The sequence below is a fragment of the Eumetopias jubatus genome, unplaced genomic scaffold, assembly GCF_037043125.1.
Source record: "Eumetopias jubatus isolate StellerSeaLion01/CBP00866 unplaced genomic scaffold, mEumJub1_p1.0 scaffold_16, whole genome shotgun sequence".
NCBI classification, from domain to species: domain Eukaryota; kingdom Metazoa; phylum Chordata; class Mammalia; order Carnivora; family Otariidae; genus Eumetopias; species Eumetopias jubatus.
This window is the reverse complement of record NW_028274822.1, coordinates 50,182,885-50,204,844: the sequence shown is the minus strand read 5'-3', so window position 1 is coordinate 50,204,844 and position 21,960 is coordinate 50,182,885. Positions and strand designations below refer to the sequence as shown.

Genomic DNA, 21,960 nt, shown 5'->3' with positions numbered 1-21,960 from the left:
CAGTATTTTGCTGATTCTTGAAGATCAACCATACCTTCAACCATTCACATAATAGGCAATTACTAAACAACACTATGTTATTCAATAAGACAGTGGTACTGAAGAATAGAGTGCAATTTCTACTTTTGAGATAGTTTGGGATATGCATCATATAGATGCAAGGAAAAACCACAGAATATAATCAAGTACAAAACAATGTACTACAAATAATATATATAATGTTTAATTCAAGATTACTTTTGCATAGATAAACCTAAATAAAGTCATTAACTGCTATGAACTATAGAAAATCCAAAAACATTGCGAGTTGTTTATATCAACATCTCAAGTGCTTCAGAAACCAAGCCAGGGAATAATTGATAAAAACAGGAAGGAAGGAGGGAAAGAAGGAAGGAAGGAAGGAAGGAAGGAAAGGTTTTTTTTTTAGCAAAAACCACTTTGAAACTTGTCGGTGTACTTCAATATAAAATAGCTACAATATTATATTCCTGGGTGTTGGGGGGGGAAGGATTAAAATACTGGACTTTACTAAAAGTCAAAAGTCAAGTACTACTTGTAGTATTTGATGCAACAAAGAGTATTCAGTACTGTCTTAGAGCTGGATTATTGGAGAAATTTCCTAAGAACTTTACTAAAAGTCAAAAGTCAAGTACTACTTGTAATATTTGATGCAACAAAAAGTATTCAGTACTGTCTTAGAGCTGGATTATTGGAGAAATTTCCTAAGGCAGGATTAAATTGCATTCCTGTTTTCTAAACTTGACCTGAATAGGCTCTTATAAAAAAGTTTTGACTAAAATGATAAAATGCTTCTACTTTAAAATATATCCATTTCCTCACTAGGATATGAACATCTTAAGAGAAGGTACTAATAACCATATTTTATTCATCTTTCTCCCTGCACCTTGGTGCTTAGTATCTATCTGACAAAAAATAAGTTGGCAAACATGTTTGTTGAATGAATGAATGCTCAGCATACTGAAATAATGTTAAACGTTTTATTTATATCTCAAGTCTTTTGAAGACTAAGGCTAACATTAGCTCATACTAATAACAGCTAACATTAACTGAGTGCTAATGTTCTAAATGTCCTACTGTTTTGATTTAATTAACCCTTACAAAAATCCTATGAGACAAGTATTAGCATCATCATCATCCCTATTTTTGAGGAAATGGAGGCATAAAAGGTTAAAGTTATTTGCCCAAGGTCACAAGGTCTTACATGATGTAAGACATGGTAAACTCATTTAGTGATTTTTGGTGAGGAATCACTTAATTTTTGCATTACTAAAAATTACAGGCCTTTGTAACATCAATATAATGATGGTAATGCTAGAAAACTATTTGTTCTTCCAAAATGTATTATAAAACCAGAGCTCTTTGGGTAATGAGATTAACCAAAATATTAGTATTGATAGAATCTTTTATTAATTGCTGTAACTTGAACACATATAGTGTATCACGCAGCAAACAATTTCTGAAACACAGTATCTTGATCATGGATGAGTCTAAAAGAAATGAAATATGGAATAATACAAATATCATGCATCACTGAAAAATGGCATATTAAGATATCTCTTAATATACCATTAAATGTTCTCGAAGTGATTTTTAGATACCCCTAAGAAAATAATAGACCAGAACAAAATTATTACCCACCCCTAAAATCAACACTTAACATACTCACCTACGATTGCTATAATATGTAAATCCTACAAAAGGTAACTGATTGCCAACAAAAGCTTTAGGTATGGGGAATGTTTCTTCATCTCCTTTATCTTCCTCCAAGTCATCAAAATTACTTGTATCGATGTCACTGCTTAAATCAGGTACAACAGGTGCTACAGCTAAAAATGGAAACAAAATTAGTAGTTGCTTCAAATTTAATATGAAAATAAAGTAAAGATTCCATACAAACTACTAGGTGTTTCTTATATATAAGCAAGCTGCAAACTACAAATTCCAAATGGGCTGAAACCTATTTTAGTGAATTTTATTAGGATTATTAATCAACTGATATTGACCATTATAATTCTATGAAGCAACCACCTTCAAAATCACCTATAATTATCATCTATACTTCAAGTTTAATTTGAATATTACAAGTATTAAGGTCTGTTTTAGAATATATCACATAAAGTATGCAAAAGCAGTTAAGACTATAGAAAAGATTTTTCAGAAACCATAGCATACTAAATTGTACTCAAAGATTCAAAGTTGATTGGTTTCAAATACAATATTTTGTTTGTTAATTGCTGTAGAGCAAAATAGAAATCAAGGTTATGTCTTCACAGCCCTGGTTGGTATTGAAATATATTTATTCATCTAAAACCTAGATGGTTTGTATTCACTCCCCCAGCTCAGTATCTTTGTAATATTAAGTCACAAGGAGCAATGTATTTTGAATTGTATTTTCAGGCTAGCCACCTTCCCTGAATCAAGTCATTAAGCGATGATTCAGGGAGGTATTTATGAAATGGCTGTTAGGAAAAGAGGGCAGAGATTTAAAACATGGACACAATTTTCAAGAGTTATAAACTTGATGGAGAGTGAGGCTCATATATATTTAATTAAGTAAAACCATATATGGCAATGCTTAAAACTTCATAATACGGGAGGAAATACCATTTGAAAGTAATACTACTACTATCTTATTTTGGAGCTTGAATATGCTACAGAGAGTCATCTAAAAATACATTTTAGAAAAAATGTGTTTCAGTTTAAAGATATAGTGTTAAAAAAAGATAAAAATAGCAACAAAATATTTAATAATTATTTTAGATAAAATCATATCATATTGCCTCAAAAAAAAGATGAAGATGAGCAACAAAAAATAACTGACCTCGTTTCATGATATTCACCTCTTACAGAAAGGAATAAATTTTCTATTGAATTATCTGGGTTTTCCAGACAAGAAATGACTATTGTTGTGCATCTCAGATACAGTGAATTATTTGATGAATTTGGGAATGAAACAACACATTTAACCCAAAGAAGCTATAATACTAACAATGAATGAGAAAAGATCTTTTCCACCATTTTCTTTTCTTAATGACCAGGAGAACTGCCTGACTAGACAGTTCTAGCTTCCTAATAATACTAACTGCCTAATTTGTAAAATGATGGGGAGGAGGAGGGAAGTCGTCTCTCCTTGTGAAGCAAATAAATCAATTATGGTCTTGGCATAAATTCTACTTTAAAACAGTGGTTCTCAGTTTTGAAACAATTTTGCTCCCCTGGGGGACATATGGCAATGACTGAATCCATTTTTGCTTTATAAATCCATTTTTCCCCCTATATGACTTAAAAGAAATATGCATAAAACTTTGTGTTAATGAACAGAGAATATATAAAGATGTAATTTGTGACAATAACAACATAAAGAAAGAAAATGGATTTGTAGAGAAACTTTTTTTTTTCTTAAAGATTTTATTTATTTGTCAGAGAGAGAGCAAGCACGAGCAGGGTGAGTGACAGGCTGAGCAGGCAGAGGGAGAAGCAGGCTCCCCACTGGGCAAGGAGCCCAACGCAGAACTCGATCCCAGGACCCTGGGATGACCTGAGCCAAAGGCAGATGCTTAACCGACTGAGCCACCCAGGTATACCTGGAAGCAGTTTTCATATGCTTCTGACAGTAAATTGTATCAATTCAACCTAGATTGTTATCAGTTTAGAATACCAAATGTAATCACTATAAGAAAATGACTAAATAATATATAGAAAATGAACTGAAGAGGGAATCAAAACAGTACACTATAAAATAATCCAGTAAACAAAAAAGGTGGCAATAATGCAGGAGCTGAGGAACAGAAAGAAAAAAATCCAGAAAACAGAACAATGGCAGAAGTCTTTACATATAGTATTCACCTTAAATTTAAATGAATTAAAGTCACTAATTAAAAGGTAGAGACTGGAAGAATGGATTAATAATATTAATAATATTGATCAAATTAAATTCAGTATACAGAGACTCACTTTAGATCTACAGACATAAATACGTTAAAAGAATGAAAGAAGATATTCCATGGGAAAAAGAGCTGAGGTACCTATGCTAGTATCAGACAAAATAGACATTTAAGACCATTAAAATGGCAAAAACAGGACATATTGATGATATTGATAAAAGGGTCAATTCTTCAAGAAGACAGAACAATTATCAACATATATGCATGAACACCATAGGTCCCAAATATATATAATAAAAAATGACATAAATGGAGAAATAGTTCTAAAATAATGGTTGGAGTCTTCAGTAACCCACCTTCAATAAATGAACAGAACATCTAAACAAAAGATGAATAAGAAAATGCAGGATGTGAACAATATCATAAAGCAATTAGATTTAACAGACATATGAAGCTCAATCCACCACCAACAGAATATATATTGTACATGAGACATTCTCCAGGACAAACTTTATGTTAGGCCAAAAAACAACTTAATAAATTTAAAGAGGCTGAAATCATATAAAGTATCTTCTCCAGCCCATGATGGAATAAAACAAGATATCAACAATAGAAGGAAAATTGGAAGTTTCACAAATACCTGGAAAATAACATACTCTTTTGTTTCAAGTTTTTATTTAAATTCCAGTTAGTTAACATATAGTGTAATATTAGTTAGAGAAGTAGAATTTAGTGATTCATCACTTATATATAACACCCAGTGCTCATCACAAGTGCCCATCACCCATTTAAACGCCCCCCACCAACCTCCCCTCCAGCAAGCATATTTGTTCTCTATAGTTATCTTTTTTCTTCTTTTTCTTTGTTTCTTAAATTCCACATGAGTTAAACCATATGGTATACACACACACACACACACACACACACACACACACACCATACATCTTCTTTATCCATTCATCAGCTGATGAACATTGGGCTGTTCCCATAATTTGGCTACTGTTGATAATGCTATCAACATTGGGGTGCATGTGTCCCTTTGAATCAGTATTTTTGTATCCTTTGGGTAAATACCTAGTAGTGCAATTGCTGGATCATAGGATAGTTCTATTTTTAACCTTTTGAGGAACCTCCATACTGTTTTCCAGAGTGGCTGCACCAGTTTGCATTATTCCCACCGATAGTGTAAGAGGGTTTCCCTTTCTCCACACTCTCACCAATATCTGTTGTTTCCTGTGTTGTTAATTTTTGCCATTCTGACAGGTGTCAAGTGGTATCTCATTGTAGTTTTGTATTTGATTTGTATTTCCCTGATGATGAGTGATACTGAGCCTCTTTTCACGTGTCTGTTAGCCATCCAGATGTCTTCTTTGGAAAAATGCCTATTCATGTCTTCTGCCCATTTCATAACTGGATTATTTCTTTTTTGGGTGTTGAGTTTGATAAGTTCTTTATAGAATTTAGATACTAACACTTTATCAGACATGTCATTTGCAAACATCTCCCATTCTGAAGGTTGCCTTTTACTTTTGTTGATTGTTTCATTCGATGTGCATAATGTTTTTATCTTGATGAAGTCCCAATAGTTCATTTTTGCTTTTGTTCCCCTTGCCTCTGGAGATGTATCTAGTAAGAAGTTGCTATGGCCGATGTAAAAGTAGTGAAAACAACATACTCTTAAAAAAAAAAACCAATGAGTCAAAGAAGAAATCACAAGGGAGATTAGAGAAAATGCTTTGAGACAAATGAAAATGAAAACAAAAACCAAAACTTATGGGATTCAGTGAAAGCAGTACTCAGAAAAATTTTAGTTGTAAATGCCTGCATTAAAAAAAAGAGAGAAAGATCTCAAATCAATAACCCAGCTGACATACTAAGGAACTAGAAAAAGAAGAGCAAACTAAGCCCAGAGCTACAGTAAGGAAAAAACAATAGAGATTAGAGTGCAGATAAAATATAGAATAGAAAATTAATAGTGTAATTAACAAAACCAAAAATTAGTTTTTGTTTTTTTTAAAAGATTTTATTTGTTTATTTGAAAGAGAGAGACACGCTAGAGAGGGAACACAAGCAGAGGGAGAGGGAGAAGCAGGCTTCCCGCCGAGCAGGGAGCCCGATGTGGGGGGCTCGATCCCAGGACCCTGGGATCATGACCTGAGCTGAAGGCAGACGCTTACCAACTGAGCCACCCAGGCGCCTCCCCCCCTTTTTTTTTCAAGATTTTATTTATTTGACAGAGAGAGACACAGCGAGAGAGGGAAATAATTAATAGTTAATAAATAGTTAATAAATAATAGTTCTTTAAAAAGATCAACAAAATTGACAAATCTTTTACTAGACTAAGGAGAAAAAGAGGGGACAAATCAGAAATGAAAGTAGGGATATAACTACCGACTTTTTTTTTCTTTTTTAAAATTTTTTTATTTATTTATTGAGAGAGAGAGAGAATGGTAGAGAGAGAGCATGAGAAGGAAGAAGGTCAGAGGGAGAAGCAGACTCCCTGCTGAGCAGGGAGCCTGATGCGGGACTCGATCCCGGGACTCCAGGATCATGACCTGAGCCAAAGGCAGTCACTTAACCAACTGAGCCACCCAGGCACCCAACTACTGACTTTCTACAAATAAAAACAATAAAAGGAAAAACTACAGGGGCTCCTCAGTGGCTCAGTCAGTTGAGTGTCCAACTCTTGACTTTGGCTGGGGTCGTGATCTTGGGGTTGTGGGAACAAGCCCTGCATCAGGCTCCATGCTCAAGTGGGGGGTGGGGTCTGCTGGAGATTCTCTCTCTCCCTCTCCCCCTGTGTCTCTCCCCTGCCTGCATTCTCTCCTCTCTAAAATAAAAAAATAAATCTTTAAAAGGAAAAAACTACAAGCAATTATACATCAACATATTAGATAACCTAGATTAAATGGTAAGTTCCTAGAAACACACAAACTAACAAAACTTATTTGAAAAAGAGAATCTGAAGAGACGTACAAGAGATTTAATCAATAATCCAAAATGTCCCAACAAAGAAAAAAAAAATCCAAGACAAGATTGTTTCACAGCTGAACTCTACCAAACATATGAAGAAGGTTTAATGCCAATCCTTCTCAAACTCTTCCAATAAATAGAAGGAACACAAAATCATTCCATGAGGCCAGAATTATTCAGACACCAAAGCCAGATCAAGACACCACACACACACACACACACACACACACACACACACACACACACACACACACACACCCCCAATACCTCCAGATGTAAAAATCTTCAAGAAAATACTAGCAAGTTGAATGTAGTAGTATATTAAAATGATTACATGCTATGATCAAGTGGGATTTGTTCCAGTGTGGGTCACCATATGAAAGTCAATTAGTGTAATATATATTACCAGAATTAGGAGGAAAATCCATGTGATCATTCCTATTAACACAGAAAAGTATTTGACAAAATTCAATACCCTTTCATGATAAAAAATACTCAGTCACAAGGAAGAGAGAACGTCCTCAACATGCTAAAAGGCATAATAAAAAACCCACAGCCAATGTCATACTCAACTAGTGAAAGACTGAAAGCTTTCCGGCTACAATCAAGAACAAGACAAGGACTCCATCTCACAACTGCTATTCAACACGGTATTACAAATTCCAGTCAGAGCAATGAGGCACATATATAAAACAAAAGGCATTCTCATTAGAAACATAGTCAATGCAATCATTACCAAGACCCCAATGTCCTTTATCACACACATGGAAAAACCCACTTTAAAATTCATACAGAAATCTCAAGTGATCCCAAATAGCCAAAACAATCTCAGAAAAGCAGAAAGCTGAAAGATTCACACTTTCTGATTTCAAAGGCTACTACAAATTTATTGCAATCAAAACAGTGTAGTACTTGCATAAAGACAGCTCAATGGTTTATCAGAGAGAGCCCAGAAATAAAGCCTCACATATGTGGTCAAATGACTTGAAAAGGTGCAAAACCACTTAATGAAAAAGGAGTTTTTTTCAACAAATGATAGTAGGAAAACTGGATATCCACATGCAAAAGAATGTAGACTCTACCTAACACCATATACAAAAATTCACTCAAAACAGTGGAAAGCAATGACTCAACATTTATTTGCACACCAGTGATCAGAAAAGAATTATTCACAATAGCTAAAAGGTACAAGCATTCCAAGTGTCTGTCAATATGTGAACAGATTTTTGAAAAATGTGGTATATATGCACAGTGAAATATTATTCAGCCTTAAAATGGAACAAATTTCTGATACATCCTATAATATGGATGAACCTTAGAGACAAGCTAAGTGAAATACATCAACCTCAAAAAGATAAATATTGTATGATTACACTTAATGAGGTAACCAGAACAAATTCATAGAGACAAAAAGTAGAATAGTAGCTACTGGGGTCTGGGGTTAAAGGAGAACGGAGAGTTATTTGTTTAATGTGTGAACAAATTTAGTTTGGGATGATAAGAATGGATGGTAGTAATGGCTGCACAACAGTGTGAAGGTGCTTAAGGCCACTGAGCTATACAGTTAAAAATGGTTAAAATGGTAAATTTTATATTATATATACTTTACCAAAACAAAAAGATAATTTTTCTTAAAGTTTGTTTTTAAAACATGACCCCAACATAATACTGGGAAAGTCTAAACTCTTATGACCCTGAAACTTGCTAGACCCTCAATTCTTTATCTATGAAGCCTACACTGGTAATTTCTCCCATGAGAATGTACAACTCTAAAAGAGAGGACACAAGACTTAATTAATCCACAGAACCTGGAATAGCATATATGCGCTTACAAACAACGCATTTTGTTTGTTTTTAAATAAATGGAAAACTTACCACATGAGCTGACAGTTACTCCTGTTATCATCTTGTGTCTTTTCCCACCAGCTATAGGAGGATTAGGTAATGGCAATATCTTATCTCAAATGAGATCATGAATGGCAAAGTGTTTTGCAAATTACATTATTATATTTAACATAGTATTATTAATAATGTATCTGTTACATGTAACAAATGTTACCATTTTATTTTCCCCAAAATTTAACTGCCAAGAACGTTGATTCACTACATTTCTACTTTGTATAATTCTGAATGCTATTACTTAAATGGCACATGGTATTCCAGAAGATCTAAGGCTTTAGAGTCAGACAGATTTGAATCCTGACACTGTCATTTGCTAGCAATGTGACCTATAGCAGGTTATTTAGGTCTTTTCATTCCATCTTCTTTCTTTAATCTCATGCCTGTCATTTCTTCAACTCTATTTCAAATGAGTAAAAAAGTAATTTTACAATCTTAATACTCTGTGCCTCTAAATTAAGAGTGAATAAGATCAGGAAGCTCATGGAAATTCTGCAAAAATCAAGCTATTTTGTACACTGCTCCCACACCACCAAGGAACAGATGGTGAAGATTAACTGGCATTGTAACTTACAGACATGTAAGTGGTAAAATACCAAAAGAACTACTATTTGGAAAAGGTAAACAATTCTGCCAAAGAAAATTGGGAGAGTCAAAAAAATTTAAAAAGAATTATAACTGTTATATAATTCTTAAAAGCTTAGCAGGTCAGAGAGGTCAGTTCACAATAAAAGTATTCTTGGTATTTTAGGGGTGGGAAGTGAAGAAAGGGTAGGAAGAGGAAAGGGGAAGAAGAGAACAATACGTTCCACAGACTTCAATTTTTTTCTTTCTTTCTTCTTTTTTTAATAATAACCACAAAATAGGAGCTATTAGGATTAGGAAAAGATATAAAAATGTTTATAAGTATGTTAAATCTAAGTACACTACAGCAACATCATAGATAATACAGATTTTAAAAAGATAAATATCAATAATACTAATAAAATTACCTCATAGAAATTCTTTTTTTTAAGATTTTATTTATTTATTTGACAGAGAGAGACACAGCAAGAGAGGGAACACAAGCAAGGGGAGTGGGAGAGGGAGAAGCAGGCTTCTTGCTGAGCAGGGAGCCAGATGTGGGGCTCAATCCCAGGACCCTGGGATCATGACCTAAGCCGAAGGCAGCCACTTAACAACTGAGCCACCCAGGCGCCCCATAGAAATTCTTTTTTTAAAGATTTTATTTATTTATTTGTCAGAGAGAGAGAGAGAGAGAGAGCACAAGCAGGGGGAGTGGCAGGCAGAGCAGGCAGAGGGAGAAGCAGGCTCCCTGCTGAGCAAGGAGCCCAATGCAGAACTCAATCCCAGGACCCTGGGATCATGACCTGAGTTGAAGGCAAATGCTTAGCCGACTGAGCCACCCAGGCATCCCTAGAAATCCTTTAAAAGTTTGATTTAAAACAATAAAGTAATTCACTTTACCCATTTTTAAATTAATAAAAAGTTAAAGTAAAAGTTAAAGAGGTATAACAATATCATAAAATGCCATTGATTTGGACTCCCCAATTCCACTGGACTATGAGCTCCACAAGGTAAAGAACTTTTATTGGTTCAATCACTGATGTTTTCCTAGTGCCTGAACTAGAATGGCGCTCAGCATATACAGCGGGTGTTCAGTATTCACTTCCCACCCCTAAAATACCAACAACTAGGTTACCTCCGCTCCTAATTAATATTAGTTTTTCAATACACAAAAGGAAATACGTCTTCCCTATTTTTTAGAGTAATTTACTCTGTGGTTATTCTATAGTTATTTATACATTGCTTCACTTTGAGAAAGACTTTAAACCAATACAAAAGATACTTTGTATTTTCTTCAGTAGACTTTCAAATTTGCTTCAGATTATATTCATACTTATACGTTTTCAGCTTTCTTCAACTTCTAAGAGCACAGCTTGAAAAAAAAAACCCACAAAGTTTTTCAGTGCAACCATTCATCATCTCACTCTACTCATCTCTGTCTTTGCAACAGTTTCTCATGGAGTGGGAAGACAACAATCATGTCACATTTACTTATAGGGAAGTTCTCTATTTCCCAGTGTATAACTGCTAATAAATTCTCTCCAGGTCAAGCCACTCCTATAGCTTTTCCCAGATAGCAGGTCATTCAATGTCATTCTTTGTAGTAGTATAATTTCTTAATTTCCCCAAGAATTTATTTCCCCTTCTCCCTTCTCAATTGTATAGCTTGTACACAGTATATGTGCTGTACCTGAAGGCAGTATACCTGTTTCTTTAAAAATATTTGGTAACTAAGATACTTCCCTAATATTGGGAAAACTACGATCTGTTTCTTTAAAATTAACAAGATTCTTTCCCTGAACGTTCCTGCACAGTCTCAACTAGATAAGCAGTCCTTAAGACAAATACTACCTACTTAATTTGTAACTGTTTCTAACACCACACAGCTGAATTCATTTCCATTATTAAGGTTTACTGGTATTGCTACAGCAGGAAGTTAGGAACTGGTATACCTTTCTGTGAAAACAGAAAAAAAATCCTGAGACTGCAACAGGAGAAAGATGAATTCTTGGCCTTCCAAATCCACAAAGATGTTGGGCACATTCGGTACCATTATAATTTTGTTTCAGCTATGTTGAACAAGGTTTTCTGTGAATCATCTCATTATTTTAACTGTTTTTTGAAATAGGGAAATGTTCTAAACTGACTGAAAATAACTTCTTGCATACTACATATCTTCATGTCTGAATTGCAAACTGCAAGTCTGATGGAATCAAGTATACCGTAATTTCCTGTATTTTCATAATTAAATTCTGGTATTTATCAATAATAGAACGTTATGTTTTATATTTTCTTTAGTAAAAATAAGATAATAATTTGTCTCTTCACAGGAAACATATTTTACCCTTTTTTTAATATTTTTTATTTATTTATTTGACAGAGAGAGAGAGCACAAGCAGGGGAAGTGGCAGGCAGAGGGAGAAGCAGGCTTCCCGCTGAGCAGGGAGCCCAACGCTGGGTTTGATCCCAAGACTCTGGGATCATGATCTGAGCCTAAGGCAGCCGCTTAATTGACTGAGCCACCCAGGCGCCCTTTAATTACCCTTTATTTATTGACTTTCTTCACATTGAGATATCAAAATATAAGACAAAAGGCAATTCAACAAAGATCAAATATCAAATTATGACTGCTGAGCCCAATTCCATCTCATGTATATGGTAGTTCATTTGGTCTCTCAAATGAGATACCAGAGAAGTAGCAGTACAGCTTTCCCAATATTATGAAATATTCTCTCTTTAATTAGAGTAGGATAATATCCATAACCACATCTGTGTACTTTAGGTTTTCATCAAATATACACATATATTAGCAAGGCAGTTTCAAAAGACTGTATTTACTACAACTACTTTCAAATATCCACTGTAATGAACAAGAAAAAATAACTTACTGTCTCTGAGTGTTTCCCAAGCCCACTGATCATTTTTGAAGAAGAGATGTCGTTTGATTTCTTCTACACCATTTCGCCCTAATCTCACCTCTCTGAATAGAGGGAAAGAAAAAAGTTATGAATCACTTAAGATATTATTATTATAACCTGTCCAGATATATTTGTGGGCATAATGCTAAATCTGTGCATAATGATAAAAATAGTTCTATGTCACCTTGAAATTTTATTGGTTTTCAGTATAATTTTCAACTTAAATAAAAAATAAGTTGAAGATAGAATATTGAAGACTTTTTAGAAAAATATATATGAAAAACAGACTTGTTGATACTCCATGACTTTTCTATCAACAATGAAAATCCTAATAAATCACTCCCTTTGTTTCATTAGCATAATGAATAAAACACAATGAATTTTCTTGACAGCTCTTAAACACTGTGGTAGCTATACATTTTTTGCAATCAACTTTACTTCACACCAAATGCTAACAAAAACTCAGAAAGACATCCTAAATTTAAAATCTCTCCTTTACACACTATTATAAATATTTCCGACCTATCAGAAACCAATGACAACTAATTCTTGACATTACTACAAAACTGAGAGTTTTAATGGGATTCCTGGCCTCTTAGGCAAGCATAGAGATAAAATGTTTAAAATGTGCCTTTAGTGGATTTGGAAAGGGGAACTTAGCAACTTCTGTTTTCTACTTTAGTGCTTATAAACAACAAGAACACCCTGAATTCCAAATTTTTTCATGAGTTAAAAGATAAATTGCTTTTGATATAATGTGACACCTTCTTGAAGAAGCTTTCATTGACTCTCCCAGACTGGATCAGGGAACTCTCCATAGTTCTATGGCAGACAGACAGTACTTAACTCAGGAGTACTTATCTCTCTGTACAATAAACATCTCATTCACTTGTCTGTTTCCCTGAAAGGACTATGTGGTTAGTGGAGAACACTGGCTGTGTATCTTTTTCATTTCTATATCCCTAACACCTAACACACAGCACAGTACTTATATTTATAAAGCACATATTAAAATGTAAAAATATGAAAGACTACATTTCAGGCTCTAAAGGACATATGAAGGATGGCAAATTTATATTAATTAAAGTGAATCTGAAACTGAAATATATCTAATATTTAAATTGACAACATACAAACATAAATATTAAACATAATCTTAGTTAAGTCATGTGGTTCATGTTTAAATTTAAAAAGTAAACCATAAGGGTACACATAATATACCATTTTTGTTTCTAAAACATATACATGCATATACATTTATAAAAATGCTTACTGAATCTGAAAGACATCATACCAATGACCATTTCCAGAGGGAAGGAGGCAGGATATAGCTTTGCACTATTTACTTAATTTCAACAAAATATAATTCGTATATAATTACATCTTTTTTCCAGCTCTAGTGAGGTATAATTGACAAAATCTTGAGATATGTAAGATGTAAAAAAGTGATGTTTTGATATATGTACACATCGTGAAAGGATTCTCCCATTGGGAATTAACACATCTATCACTTCACTTATTCACCTTTCTTTTTGGTGAGAACATTTAAATTCTACTCTTAGCAAATTTCAATTACACAATACTGAATTATCTTAAATGGCATCGATTAGAAGATGCATCATTTTTCCATCACTAGGAAAAAAATGTTCCCAATTAATACGTGGCATTGTAAGATGCACTCTAATTTCAGAGATGTTACATTTAAAAAAAAAAAAACCTTCAGACTCAAGAAAATATAATTTTTATACTTAACCAAGTTAAAAATTCAACAATGAAATTTAAAAAATCATCTGGTCTAGCCATCAGAAAAGAATTTACCCCAATTTCTTAGGTAAGGCAAGTAGTTTGAGATCCAGAAAGTCATCCAGAATACCACAAAATATTATATTTCACTGACATTAATGATTTGGGGAATGGTAATATTTTTATCCCAACAGTTAAAATTTGGAAGCTGAGATACAGACCTCAAATACTAAGCAGCAAAATGAGTATTTCCTTAGAATAAATTAAAGTTCAATGTTAAGATTATTTACCTGTCAGTAAGGAAGGCACAAATAAGATTTTTTGCTTCTTTTGATATATCATTATCATCAGGAAAAGTAAGTGAATTTTTATGGTTCATAATCTTACTGTAAGTTCCAACCAGAGAATCTGCATAAAAAGGTGTATCACCTAAAAAATTGATAGGACAAACAAAAGCAAATAAGATACATTAAAAAAATCAGTTTCAAAGGAAAAGAGTCAATGTTACATGTTTAAAGATTACTACATATGCATTAAAGACATATACTTAACATATAAAAAAATAACACATCACAAAGTTGCTTTAGGCTTCTAAATAACTTTTAAAAACACACAAAGTAGGTTTGGATCGGTTTGTTTTCTACAAACAAAATTAACTTTGCTTAATGCAATAAATACCTTATTGGAAGAAGCCAATGGCTAAGTTTTAGGATGAACAACTATGTTAGAGGTATACAAAATTCTCCTTTACTCACCTACAAGCATTTCATATAAAAATACCCCAACTGACCACCAGTCACATTCACGTCCATAATAGCCATCACCACCTTGAGATTTTAATACTTCAGGGGAAATGTAATCAGGTGTTCCAACTGCTGTATCACATCGTACCATACCTTCCTAAAAAAAAGAGTGGCAGGTCAACTTTTTAATTAGAATACAAATATAAATTCTGAATGATTTAAAAGGATTTTCCAACAAAACCTGCAGACCTCTCAGTCTTTGGGCTATAAAATATATCAAAACCTAATGCAAACTCGACAAAAATGAACACAGTCTAATCACATATATATATTATATACCCAATATACCTGAAATGTGTGTGCTTGTGTGTGTGGATACATCAGTGACTTTTACTTTGTAATATTACTCATTAGAAAGACACACTGCCAACCAGTTGTGCCAATATAATGACCTCATCATAACTGGAGAAAACAAGTATTTAAGCCAATTCAAACAGATTGAGGGACTGAGAGGATGAACCATTTGATAGCATTAATATATAAATGCTGATTTAATTTTTTTAACTAAAATAGCCATTCAATCTAACCATGCTTGAAACTGTAAAGAAAACATACAAGAATTAACTGTACAAATATAAAATGGGGAACTATGTGTAATGGAAAAGGGCGTAATAGTACTGAGCATACTGAATATCTATTTAATATGCATTTTAACTCTCCAAAAAAAAATCCCTAAATCTAAATGCAAAAGCTATACATACCTATTACTAATTTTAGATGGTATTAATGCAATAGAATTATAATTAAATGTTCACATAAACATTTTCATATAATGTTTCCTTCTAAGCAATAATTTTCCTTTTAAAATAATAAATACAACTTTTTGGCTATTGTTCTGTGATAAGTTTCCAAGAATATAAACTGTTTCAACTGAAACAAATTAGCATACTTGCCACTTCAGCTATAAATATGTTACTTATTTTATAAATAATGAGGACAGATAGTTTCTTTAAAGATTGACTCCCAAAATAAGCAGTAAGATCTTCTACATTTTAACAGAAAGCTAAGTAAAACACTAAAAAATACACACATCACTGAAATCCAGTTTTTATGAAAGTCTAATTTTAATACTGGTCTTAGCATTTAGTGACTAGTTCAATTTCTAGTTACTAATAGTACTGTATATTACATAGTTGCTATAAAGGATTTAATAAATGGGGCAATCAACACTTACCTTAGGTAGAGAGGAAAATATAAATCACTTACAAGTTACTAATCAACATTGAAATCATGGCATCTATTTCAACAAATAAGACAGGTCATAATCAATTCTGTTACAAGACTAGCTATGGTTAGTACATTCTTAAAGCATTTTCTAAAAAGCAGCTATCTTGAATTAGCAATATTATTTAACCTTATTCATCTTCATACAAGTACCAAAATCTGCTAACTTCAAATGTCCAGATTTATCCAGCAGCATGTTATCAGGTTTCACATCTCTGAGGGAGAAAAAAAAGAGTATTTCTAAAACCAGACACTGATAAAAATTCTATGAGGCAGTTATTTTAGGCCTTATATCCTCACTCATTGTAGATAAGGCCATTTTTGATCCATATGTGCTCTCTCTATCCACATCTATAAACTGAACTTCAGCAGGGAAACTCCTTTATACGTCAAGGCCTCAGAGAAAGACATTTAATATTCCATTTTCTTTTAAAAAGAGTTTGATTCTTCCAAGGGGGAAAGCAAACCATTTGAGAGAGAATAACCATAAAAAACATAATACACAAAAAACATAACTGAAACAAACTTTTCAACTGAAGTACATAAATAACCCCAGGGCAGGGTCTAAATCGCTTTCATTTTTGTATCCCTGGCACTTAATGAGCATAGCAACTGCACTGGATTCAAGTAATGTTCGTAAAACAAATGAAATTGTTCTTCTAGCAAATAAATATGATCTATTCATTATTAAAAGCAAACTGATTTGTATATAAAAAAATTAAAAGTGTTTAACCCTAGGACATACCTCAGAAAACAGCTTATAATTTTTATTGTTCAGAACACCAAATAAAAGTATATAACCAGATTAAGGGACCATTTACATCAACATTAAACTGACATAATAAAACTATGAATTTCAAAGTCTTAAATTCTGAAATACCACTTATCTCACATGAAGGAGAATAGGTGGATTTTGAGTAGGAAATGCCAATCAAATAAAGTTTAAGTACTTTTCAGCTTCCCCCTTCAACAGATGAAAAAATTTAAAGCATTTTTATCTTTACCTATGAATGAAACCCATGGAATGGATTGCATCCAATGCAAGAACTACTTCTGCGGTATAGAATCGTGCCCATTTTTCAGGCACATCATAGTTGCTCATTAAGTTTACAAGATCTCCACCAGGCATGTACTCCATCACCATGTAGAGATAACGATCATCTTGGAATGCATAAAAAAGCTATACAAATACAAAAAAAATCATTAAGATTAAGCAAAATGGTTTCATTTAAAAAATGACAAAAATACTAATGTAAGATTTAATTAAAATAATCAAATTGTAGTTACTATAGCACTCTTAACAAAACACACAAACATAAATATCACAAAGGCCCCTAAATATGCAAAGGAACTGTGGTTATTTCTGAGTTAGATGGAAACTTTCTTCTCTATACATTGCTACACTAGTTCAATTTTTTACAGTGAGAATTTTTAAAAATTACAGTAGTTCCAATAAAGAATATACAAGTCTCCCAAGCAAAGAAATATTATGACTCTGATATGTGTGCTCTTGTGAGGTCTACTGTTAAATTTATATCAATACCACAATTCTCAAGAAGTTTGAAAAACTGAACTACAGGCTCAGCTGTCCATTAGCCGTGTGATTGGGCAATTTATTTAACCTCCCTAAGTCCCTGTCACCATAATCCCTTCCAGAAAAATGTAAGGGACTATACCTTGTTTGACTTTTATACCTGCTGCTAGGTCAGAGTCTGGACCTAGTAGTGGCAGTTTGCAAATGCTTAAAAATGTCTAATCAACAGAAGCATAAATTAATCTATAATTGGAGATATACCAATAGGGGTTAACTGCCTTTCAGAGTTGTTGAAAGGATTAGTGAATGTAGAAAGCACCTGGCACAACAGATGCTCGGTAAGTAATAGCAGTCAATGGGAGGAGGAGCAGTAACAACTAACAGGAAGAGGGCAACAGCTAGAGTGAAGCAGGAAGAGTGAAATCCATTGATAGAAAACTGGCGAGAACAGCAGGCACAGATGTATTTATTATGTGACCTGGGTTGAAGCTTAAAAAAAAAAGCAAATTTACAAAAAAACATTTAAGTAACATGAGATCAGAATCAAACTAAAATAAAGCCCTAGAAAAAATGATACCTTATTTACACAGTCATTTGTCTTAAAATCTTTTTGTTTCATTTTTTCAACAGTTTTTAATGACTTTAATTACAGATTTAGTTATTTTAAAAAGATATTTTAGGGACAGATAAGAAACTAAGTGGCATCTCATGGCTAGCCCAGATTAAAGTATATAATTTATCATTTGGGCACCACAATTAAAGAAACAACGTTGATTTGGTGGTAGTTTACCATATTTATAGACAATGTATCAAGAAAAGCAAAGCTTCAAGTACTAAGTTGTAAATTTAAAAATTATGTCCTATGCCTTTTAACTATCTACAGAACACTGAAGATTTTCTGTATCACTGGTTCTCACCCAGAGGAAATAATTGTCCCCTGACCACCTACACCCCTCCCACTACTACCAGGTAAACATTCAACAATGTCTAAACACAATTTTGGTTGTTACAAATGGTATGCAGGCTGTGGAGAGCTGCTAGTGGCATCAACTGGGTAGAAGCCAGGGACGCTGCTGAAAATCTGATAATGCACAGGACAGCCCCAAAAACAAAGGACTACCTGGCCCCAAGTGTCAATAATACCAAGCCCACAAATCCCTGCTCCACACAGCTGATAAAAACAGAGCAGACATTTCAAGTATAAAAAATCATCCGTAACACTCAAACATTTTCCACATCCTTTTTATTCCAATTACTAGTGTGCTTATTTAGGATACTCTTCATTATATATTGTAAATTAATAAGTCATAAGATTCATGTTAAGAATTTAGAAATGGTCTAGTCAACACAGTTTTTTTTTAAACCAGAAGATTTACTTCCCCCCATATGCATTCTTACATAACCCCAATACGTAAGACACATAAAATATGGAGCTACTCTAGTTGAGGCAGAAATAGAAAACCCAGAATTATAACCTCCTCAAATTCTTGCTTGTCCCCATGACTTCACTTGAGGTATTCTCCACAGGTGAAAATAACCAATCAAAGCCAATTTCCCCATTTTTCAGCATGGAAACTGAGGCCCAGAGATGTAAATAACTTGGCCACAGCTTCACCAATAGGTTTTTGACAGTTAAGACTAGAACTTACAACTACAAACTTCTAGTGTATTTTTCTTCCCACTGAAAAACCTAGAGCCAACACAATATTATTTGAAGGCCTACCTTAACTCACCTCTTCCTTAATTTTTCCATTCCTTCCTCTCCACAAAATGAGAGAGACAAATAGATGAACAGATGGTTAAATAAATAGAGTAAGAGGATCTCATATTTGGGGAAAAAACTTGAATTTCAATATTAAATAAAAGTATGTACATAGAAGATAATAATATATGACTTCCCCCAAATCAGAGTATTTAAATTTTTTCTTTTTTTTTTTTTCTTTTAGATTTTACTTATTTATTTGACAGAGGGAGACACAGCGAGAGAGGGAACACAACCGGGGGGAGTGGGAGAGGGAGAAGCAGACTTCCCGTGGAGAAGGGAGCCCGATGTGGGGCTCGATCCCAGGACCCTGGGATCATAACATAGGCCGAAGGCAGACACTTAATGACTGAGCCACCCAGGCGCCCCAGATTATTTAAATTTTCTAATATTTAAAGTCTACAGACACATAATTATTTTGCTTTGGCCTTACTTTCCTCCTAGAGACAATTCAATAAAATTAAATTTTATTATTTAAAAAAGTAACAATACATTAGACAATTTTGTAATTGCCAATAAATTCTCTATTACTGTTCTAAAAAAACAAACTAAGCTTCTCCAATATGTTTAGTTACAAACTACTACAGCAATAATGAAACAGTAGCAAAATCATACCTGGACGACCCAAGGGCTGTTAGCAAAAGCCATGATGTCCCTTTCTTCCCAGAAAAAAGCAGAATCGGATCTCTTAATCATTTCAAATTTACTGAGAAGCTTCATAGCATATACCTTCCTAGTGGATTTATGCCTTACCTTTAAAATTGAAAACAGAAAATAATGAATCTTTTGTTGACATTTAAAGCTCAGCATTCACCAGAACAATTTACCAAATGATTTTAACGCCTTGTTAAATAACATAACATCACTGTTCTAGCTACTTTTTTTCCATCTCTTCCATCTGATTTATCCCAATTAGATAATGTCAAGGCTTCAATTACCAGAAGGCAAGTAATGTTAGAAAAGAATCTTTACTCCTATATAATAGCACACTCCCCTTTCTCCACCCTGTTATGCATGCTGCTTTCTATTTATAAAACTTAGGATTCCATAACATTTTAGAAGTCTAATATTACAAAAAAAAGATTTCTCTTCTGACACTTGAAACCTCTTCTCTATCGATGGATGCCTGGGGAAAATATTTCATACTACTGCTGAATGTGACTCTAGGCTTTCACATCCTTTGGCAAGACTATCTAGAGCAATTAAAAGCAACAATTTTATAAAAACAATATCATCCCAAATAATGTATGTTAAACACGCAAATGGATTTTTAATTTTATTGTTTTTAATCTCATTAAAATAACCTACCAATTGAACTTCTCCAAATGCACCTCTACCAATCACCTTCACTACTTCATAATCTTCAGCTTTCATTCGTAAATCTCTAATTTTATTTATTGTGTCTTTATCTGTATGAAAAGAAGAGTTTGTGATTTTAAATCATTGAAGCATTACAACTAACACTGTTTATTTTACATTCAAGTCCTTGAAAAACAAAAAAAAAGTATTAAGCATTACTTCACAGTAAACACTTATAAAGGAGAAATGTTCAATGTATTAAGAATTGTTTTAAATAAATTCTGGAATGACTTCACTCTAGCTATTAAAATATTTTCATTAAAATTTAACTGGATATTTCAGAAAATATACTACTAATACACATGGAAGACAATCAGTTAAGTACAGAGCAAATGTGAATTGAAGGATCACAGGTATATGTTTTAGATTAGTGAAATAAAATTTTCTTTTTATCAAGTCAGTTTTGATAATCCCCCAAGAAGATATAAATAATTGAAGATATCCAATGTTGAAAAAAATCATATACTTATATCAATATGTTTCTCTATTTGAACCTAGATTTTAACTTAAAACACAGTGGGAATCACTGCAATTATTTATATAAACCTGTCACGCTACGAACTACAATAATTTACAAATCCCCACTGGATAGATATTCTAATTCCTAATTTGGTCATAGATTAAAATAGGGCTATTTTAATCCACATGGGTCAACACTGGCATGAGATTACATGGAAAAGCTTCACATTTCAGAGTGTACAAAATAAAGAACAGCTATTAAACTTAAGTTCTAGGTCCTAATAAAAACTGATTACATTCTTGTCTTTCTTTTTAAAAGCACATTTAAACTCAAGTGTTTATGTATATTATGACCAATAAACACATGCAAAAGAAAGCAAATTTTTACACAAGGATAACATAAGTACACTTAATTTTAGGTTACATATCAATTGCAAGATGCATCAGAAAGATACAGACAATAATCAATATACTGCACAATTATTTGTGTCTACCATGCAGTCTCTATAGAATCACTGTAGATATATAAAGATAACTTTAAAACACAGTTCCTCCTCTTAAGGAGTTCAAACTCTAGCAAATGAAACAGAAACAAACAATGAAAAAAAGTACAAAAAAAAAAGGGAAAAGAAAAGAAAAAGCTATGAGGAGGATAAGCAGAGTTTGTAGAAAACTAAGGAAGACGCCTAACCCAAACCTGCCTGGGAAGGAGGTGGCTAGAAAAGGCTTTCTGAAAATGGTAACACCTAAAACAAGTCTAAAATGGAGCACAGCAGTTAGCCAGGTGGGGAGAAGAAAAGAGAATACTATAGGC

The 21,960-nt window shown here is 33.3% G+C and overlaps 1 protein-coding gene across 5 annotated transcripts in view; it reads right to left on the bottom strand.

Moving 5' to 3' along the window:
• ROCK1 (Rho associated coiled-coil containing protein kinase 1) overlaps positions 1 to 21,960 on the bottom strand; it is a 153,013-nt gene that overhangs the window by 70,326 nt on the left and 60,727 nt on the right. For all 5 annotated transcript variants that reach the window (XM_028092520.2, XM_028092522.2, XM_028092521.2 and 2 more), the window contains exons 3-10: positions 20,637 to 20,737; positions 19,944 to 20,081; positions 17,037 to 17,212; positions 16,163 to 16,247; positions 14,761 to 14,905; positions 14,296 to 14,434; positions 12,233 to 12,324; positions 1,688 to 1,847 (exon numbers count right to left, since the gene is read on the bottom strand). In XM_028092520.2, coding sequence (XP_027948321.1) covers positions 1,688 to 1,847; positions 12,233 to 12,324; positions 14,296 to 14,434; positions 14,761 to 14,905; positions 16,163 to 16,247; positions 17,037 to 17,212; positions 19,944 to 20,081; positions 20,637 to 20,737 — 1,036 coding nt within the window. The remainder of the gene's footprint in view (positions 1 to 1,687; positions 1,848 to 12,232; positions 12,325 to 14,295; positions 14,435 to 14,760; positions 14,906 to 16,162; positions 16,248 to 17,036; positions 17,213 to 19,943; positions 20,082 to 20,636; positions 20,738 to 21,960) is intronic.